Genomic DNA, 7,019 nt, shown 5'->3' with positions numbered 1-7,019 from the left:
GGCCGTCGTCTCTCCACGGATGAGCACGGGGGGGCGAGTCCGTGAGTAAAGCCACCGATGGGGCGCCGCCGCCCTTTCCTCCGGCCACCCGAGGCCTCGGCCTCTGACGTGCCCTACGACCGTCAGACGGGTCCCCGGCCTCTTGGGCCTGTGGCTCCACGGCCAGCCGGGGAGGAGGCCGGCCGCGGTAGACAGCCTCGGGCCCCGGGGAGGAAGTGACGGCAAGGGCGGGATCGAGTCCAACCCGATCCCGCAGACCTGTGGGTAGCCCAGGATCGCCCGGACGTTCATCAGACTGTGTTGAAGCTACATCTGTGCGTGTACGTATGTGTGCGTGTGCACGCGTGTGGGCGTGCACATGCATGCAAGATAACTGCGACGAGCTGGACAGGTTGCGGAGCGTCCGTGAGAGGTCACGCCAGCCGCCGGGGAAGACCAGGATCGGCCCCCGATGGCGCCAAGCTAGGTAAGAACGAGCCGGCGAGGCCGGCACTGGCCAAGGGGGAGGAGCTGCCTCCCCTCGCCTTTCCTGCCCCATTGGCACTGCCTGGGGCGGGGGGGGGGGTGGCGGTTACGGGGCGGGGGGGGGTCCCCCGGGCGCTAGGAGACACCACCCTGCAGAGGAGCTAACCTCGGTCTTGGAAGGGGAGCCAGGGAGGACCCAGCCCCCACCCGGTCCTCCTCGGCCTGCAGCCGCACCTCCTCTCCGGCCAGAACGGGCACGGGGCGGCACGCGTCTCCTGAGTAGAGGCTACCCCGGGCCGGCCGAGGAAGCGACGGAGCGGGCATCCCCCCGATCTGACGGTCCGGATCGCCCGCTGGGGCGAAGCGAGGCCGCTTCGGGATCGAGCCGGAGGCGGGGGACGAGGGAGCCGAGCAGGAGGGGCGTCTGCTCCTCCCTGCTCCGCCGAGAGAGGACTCGTCCCGCCGCTCCTGCTCGCTTCCTGAGAAGTCCTAGACCGTCGATTCCTCCAGAGAAAGGATCATGCCTACGGGCTTATCTGCACCGCGTTCTCCCAAGTGCTTAGTACAGGGCTCCGCACACAGTAGACGGTGAGCTCCTTAGTGCCCGGGATCATGATTACTGTGACTAGTAATAATAATTGTGGTATCTGTTAAGCGCTTACTATGTGCCAGGCGCTGTACTAAGCGCTCGGGCTGCATACAAGCAAATTGGTTTGGACGCAGTCCGTCACACGTGGGGCTTGCGGTCTCGATCCCCATTTTACAGATGAGATAACCGAGGCCCAGAGAAGCCAAGTGCCTCGCCCGAGGTCACACAGCAGACGAGCGGCAGAGCCGGGATTAGAACCTGTGGCCTTCTGACGCCCAGGCCCGTGCTCTATCCACTATGCCAAGTGGTCTGCGCAGAGTAGACCATGACCTCCTTAGGGCAAGGGTCATGACTCCTATCACCGCGCCCCACCCCCCACCCCCGCGACCAGCGCTTAGTACAGTCCTCCACACTCAGGAGGCGCTCAGTAAATACAACCGTTCGATTAAGTCCAGCAGCGCCGCCCCTCCCGGACTCCCGCCGGGCCGCGGTCCTTAGCAGGCCTGGCGGGCGGGGGGTCGGCCGGGGGCCCAGGCCTCCCGTTCCGGAGAGCTTCCCCGCCGGGACGCCTGGCTGGAGGCCTCGGAGGTCACCTCCTGGAGGGAGCTGCTCCGGCCGGAGCCCCCGGAGCCGCCGGAGCCCTTCTTGTCGCTGTTGCGCACGGCGGCCTCCAGGGCCTTCTGGCGCCGGTAGAAGTGCGAGAACTTATTGAAGATGATGGTGATGGGCAGGGCCACGACCAGGATGCCCCCCAGGATGCAGCCCGAAGCGGCCAGCTTCCCGGCCACGGTGACCGGGACCACGTCCCCGTAGCCCACGGTGGTCATGCTCACCGTGCCCCACCACCAGCAGGCCGGGATGGTGTCGAAGCCCACGTCCTCCTCCTTCTCGGCCGTGTAGGCCACGCCGGAGAACACGGAGACTCCCACGGCCAGGTAGAGCAGCAGGATGCCCACTTCCCGGTAGCTGTGCTGCAAGGCGAGAGAGAGAGGTCGTCGGGCACCGGAAGGCGGAGAGGTGGGGAGGCGTCTCTCTCGCCGCCGACCTCTCGCCCACGTTCTGGCTCTGGCCCGGAACGCCCTCCCTCCCCATACCCGACAGACGATCCCTCTCCCCTCCTTCGAAGCCCTACTGAAGGCCCATCTCCTCCAAGAGGCCTTCCCCGACTAAACCCTCCTCTCCTCTTCTCCCACTCTCTTCTGTGTCGCCCGGACCTGCTCCCTTTACTCACCCCCTCCCGCCCCAGTCGCACACCACCTCTGTCCATCTGTCATTTATTTATTTTTTTCACATCTGTCTCCCCCTCTAGACTAAACTCACTGTGGGCAGGGAATGCACCGGTTTATTGTCATTTATTGTCATACTGTACTCTCCTAAGCCTTTAGGGTTTTTTGCGGGGGGGTGGGGTGTCTGCTCGGGGGGGGGGGGGTTATGGTCCTCGTTAAGCACTCACTATATGCCAGGCACCGTTCTAAGCGCTGGGGTAGATCCAAGCTAATCAGGCTGGATAAAGTCCCTGTCCCACCTGGGGCTCACAGTCCGAATCCCCATTTTACAGATGAGGTCACTGAAGCACGGAGAAGTGAAGTGACTTGCCCAAGTTCACGCAGCAGACGAGTGGTGGATCCGGAACTAGAACCCGGCTCCTTCTGGCTCCCAGGCCCGAGCTCTATCCGCTAGGCCACGCTGCTTGCTCTGCACCCAGTAAACGTTCCATAAATACAATTAAATGGACGGAGGTTGTCGAGCTATCGGTGCCCCGCCTCCAAAGGCCTCGCCCAGAATAGCCCCACCCATCTTAGGCTCCACCCATGATAGCCCCGTCCATCCCAGGCCTCGCCCAGAACAGCCTCGTCCATCCTAGGCCCCGGCCACGATAGGCCCGTCCATCCTAGGCCTACGCCCAGAATAGTCCCGTCCACCCTAGGCCTCGCCCAGAATAGTCCCGTCCACCCTAGGCCTCGCCCGGAATAGCCAGGTCCATCCTAGGCCTCGCCCATGATAGCCTCATCCATCCCAGGCCTCGCCCATGATAGCCCCATCCGTCCCAGGCCTCGCCCAGAATAGCCCCGTCCGTCCCGGGCCTCGCCCAGAATAGCCCCGTCCGTCCCGGGCCTCGCCCAGAATAGCCCCGTCCACCCCGGGCCCCGCCCGTGAGCGCCCCGTCCATCCCGGGCCCCCCTCCGGCCCTGCGGTCGCGCTACCTTGAGGGTGGCTCCCAGCGACCGCAGGCCGGTGGAGTGGCGGGCCAACTTGAGGACGCGGAAGATGCGCATGAGGCGGAAGACCTGCACCACCTTGCCCAGGTCGCCCAGCTCCGAGTCGCCGCCGAGGGCCACGTCGACCAGCAGCGTGAGGTAGAAGGGCAGCACGGAGACGATGTCGATGAGGTTGAGCGGGTGGCGGAAGAACCTGCGCAGGCTGGGGGCCAGCAGCAGCCGGGAGGACACCTCGAAGCTGAACCAGGCGATGCAGAAGTACTCGAGGCGGCGGAGCAGCGGGTCGTCCACCGGGGCCGGCGGGGCCGGCGGGGGCCCGGCCGGGGCCTCCCCGTCCCGGGCCTGGTACTCGGGCAGGCTGTGGATGCACATGGCGGCGATGGAGGCCAGGACCACCCCGATGGACACGCAGCTGAACAGCTTGCTGGGCAGCGAGTAGCCCGGGTTCTCCATGGTCAGCCAGAGGCGCCTCCGCAGCCGGCCGCAGCGGACGGTGCGGTAGCGCAGCAGGTCCCGGTTGAAGTCGGAGATCTCGTCGGGGGAGGTGTCGACGCTGCTGACCTCGCTGTCCTCGTCCCAGCCGCGGCGACGGCGCTCCAGCCGGCGCTCGTGGTAGCGGCCGCTGCAGCAGGAGGCCAGGAGGCCCTCGCCCAGGCCCCAGTACTCGGCCTCCTGGCCGAAGGAGAAGACGCACAGCTCCTCCAGCACGTGCAGCCGGCCGGTGCGGTAGAAGTGCAGCAGGCCCAGGAAGAAGCCGGGGTGCCGGTCGAAGTAGAACTCGCGGGCCCCGGGGTCGTAGTCGTCGCACAGCTGCAGGGCCTGCTCCTCCGAGCCCGCCCGCAGCAGCCGGCCCAGCCGCGTCTCCGGGAAGCGGGACACGGCCCGGGAGCTCAGCCGCCGCCGCACCCCGCCCACGTTCACGTTGATGGCCTCCTCGCCGGGGACCCCGGGGACCCCGGGGACCCAGCCGACGCCCGCACTCTCGCTCACCATGGCGCCGGGCCCGCCCCGCCGACCGACGGGCCGGACCGCGCCGCCTCCGGCGGCCTACCGCCGCTTCGCCCCCTTCCCCTCCCGGCCTCAGCCCCCACCTCCCCTTCCTTCTCTCTTGCCTTTCCCCTCCCCTTGAGACCCCCCTTCCTCTATCTCCTCCCTACCTGGCTTCTCTCTCGCCTCTCCCCTCCCTTTGAGATCCCCCTTCCTCTACTTACCTCCTCCTCCTCCCCTGTCCGCCCCCTACCTTGCTTCTCCCTCGCCTTTCCCCTTCCCTTCAGAGCCCCCTCCCTCCGTTTACCTCCTCCTGCCTCCCCGCACCTCGCCTTCCTTCTCTCTTGCCTTTCCCCTTCCCCTCTCACCTCCTCTCCTGCCTTCCTTCTCTCTTGCCTTTTGAGACCCGTCCTTCCCTTATTTGCCTCCTCGTCGCCTACCTCCCCCCACCACCTCACCTTCCTTCTCTCTTGCCTTTCCCCTCCTGTCTCCCCCTGCCTCCCCCGACCTGGCCTTCCTTCTCTCTTGCCTTTCCCCTCCCCTTGAAAGCCCCTTTCCTCTATTTACCTCCTCCTTCTCCCGTCTCTCCCACCTTGCCTTCCTTGTCCCTTGCCTTTCCCTTCCCCCGTCTTCTCCCTTCCCCTACTTGCCCCCTCCTCTGCCTCCCCCTACCTCGTCTTCCTTCTCTCTTGCCTTTCCCCTCCCCTTGGAATCCCCCTTCTATTTACCACCTCCTTCTGCCCCGTCTCCCCTCACCTTGCCTTCCTTCTCCCTTGCCTTTCCCTTCCCGTCTTCTCCCTTGCCCTACCTGCCCCCTCCCCTGCCTCCCCCAACCTTGTCTTCCTCCTCTCTTGCCTTTCCCCTCTCCTTGAAAGCCCCCTTCCTCTATTTACCTCCTGCTTCTCCCCGGTCTCCCCTCACCTTGCCTTTCCCTTCCCCTGTCTTCTCCCTTCTCCTAGTTGCCCCCTCCCCTGCCCCCCACCCCCCCCGACCTTAACTTCCTTCTCTCTTGCCTTTCCCCTCCCCTTGGGACCCCCCCTTCCTCTATTTACCACCTCCTCCTTCTCCCCCCACCTCGCCTTCCTTCTCCCTCGCCCTTTCCCCGTCTTCTCCCCTTCCCCTACTTGGCCCTCGCTGGCCCCTGGCTCCCCTGGCTCCCGGTCCCCGGTGTCCTCCCGCCCCCGTCCTCCCCTTCCTCCGCTGCTTTCTTCCAAGTGAGCTAGCCCCACTGCCCTCCCTTCCTGCCTCCCCAGCCCCCTCCCCACTCTTCCCCCTTCCTCCCCTGCTGTTTCCCAGCCCGGCTCCCTTGCCTTGTGCCCACCCCGGTGTCCCTGCCGGAGAAGCGGGAGGAGGAGGAGGAGGAGGAGGTGGAGGACTCAAACTTCCCTGTGCAGGCGGCTCACGCCCCCTCCCCTCGTCCTCCCCATCCTCCTCCCCCGGGCCCGAGGGAGGGGATGGAGGACGGGTGGTGTCCTCGTGTCCTCCCGCCCCCAAAGGGGGTCGGCAGTCGAGGCCCAGAAGCGGTCCCGTCTCCCCGGGCGGGGGGCTCTGCCGTGGTGCCCCCCGGCCTCCGGTCCGGCCGGCTCCCGTGGCCTCCGGCCGCCGGCGGGGTGCAGACTGTGGGCAGCACGCTCCCCGCCCGCTCGGGCCCGCCCCCCTCCCTCTCCTCTCCCCTCCCCTCGGGGGCGGGAAGGAGGCGGGGGATGGGGGGGCGGGGGGGCCCCCACGCCAAGGCCGGCATCGATCGATCCGCGGGACAGCTCCTGCTCCTCCTCGTAGTGCTCCTGCTGGAGCTGCTCTTGGTGCTGGCGATGCTCCTCCTCCTCCCGGTGGTGCTCCTGGAGCTGCTCTTGGTGCTGGGGCTCCTTCTCCCGGTCCTGCAGCTGCAGCTCCCGGTAGTGCTCCTGCGGCTGCTCCTAGTGGTGCTCCTGCAAGCTGCTGCTGCTCTCGGCGGTGCTCCTGAAGCAGCTGCTGCTCCTGGGAGTGCTCCTGCAACGGCTCCTGCTCCTAGCGGTGCTCCTGCAGCTGCTGCAGCCGCTCCAGCTGCTCCTGCTCCTTTTAGTGCTCCTGCAAGCTACTCCTGCAGCTGCTGCTCTTGGTAGTGCTGCTGCTGCTCTTGGTAATGCTCCTGCTGCTTCTAGTAGTGCTCCTGCAGCTGCTCCTGCTCCTAGTAGTGCTCCTGCAGCTGCTCCAGCTGCTCCTAGTAGTGCTCCTGCAGCTGCTCCAGCTGCTCCTGCTCCATTTGGTGCTCCTGCAAGCTGCTCCTGCTGCTCTTGGCAGTGCTCCTGCAGCTGCTCCTGGTACTGCTCCTGCAGCTGCCGCTGCGGCTCCTAATGCTTCTGGTGGTGCTCCTGCTGCTCCTGGTAGTGCTCCCGCTGCTGCTGGTGCTCCGGAGGGTGCCGCCGTTGGCGGTGCTCTGGGCCGAGGCTGCCGGGAAGGGGAGCGCCGCCAGGAGAAGGAGCCGTTGCTATTTCTGTGTGTGTGTGCGGGCGGCCGCCCCGCCGCTTCCTCCGCCAGCATCTTTTCACACCGGCCGGAGACCCGGCACCCACAGCCCGCCTCCCCTTGCCCCTCCACCCCATCGCCCCAACTCGCACCCGCCACACTACGAGCAGCCCTCGGTGTCCACGTCTCAGGGAGACTGAGGCCGCGACGGGGATGCCCGGAGGTGGGGAGGATGGAAAAAAGGCATAGGCCCCTGCCAGGAGGCAGGGGGTTGGATGAGAAGGCTTCGTCACCTGTCTGGAGGCAGGAGGATG

At 66.5% G+C, this 7,019-nt stretch overlaps 1 protein-coding gene across 1 annotated transcript; it reads right to left on the bottom strand.

Moving 5' to 3' along the window:
• Positions 1-1,286: 1,286 nt before the first annotated feature.
• KCNS1 (potassium voltage-gated channel modifier subfamily S member 1) lies at positions 1,287-4,298 on the bottom strand. The gene is made up of 2 exons (XM_003430994.3): positions 3,259-4,298; positions 1,287-2,025 (listed from the first exon to the last, which is right to left on the bottom strand). The coding sequence occupies exons 1-2, from the start codon at positions 4,264-4,266 to the stop codon at positions 1,549-1,551; spliced, it is 1,485 nt and encodes a 494-aa protein (XP_003431042.1). The 5' UTR covers positions 4,267-4,298; the 3' UTR covers positions 1,287-1,548.
• Between the last annotated feature and the right edge of the window lie 2,721 nt (positions 4,299-7,019).

Source organism: Ornithorhynchus anatinus, chromosome 8 (assembly GCF_004115215.2).
Source record: "Ornithorhynchus anatinus isolate Pmale09 chromosome 8, mOrnAna1.pri.v4, whole genome shotgun sequence".
Lineage (NCBI taxonomy): Eukaryota > Metazoa > Chordata > Mammalia > Monotremata > Ornithorhynchidae > Ornithorhynchus > Ornithorhynchus anatinus.
The sequence above is the reverse complement of the archived record's forward strand: the minus strand, read 5'-3'. Positions and strand labels throughout refer to the sequence as shown.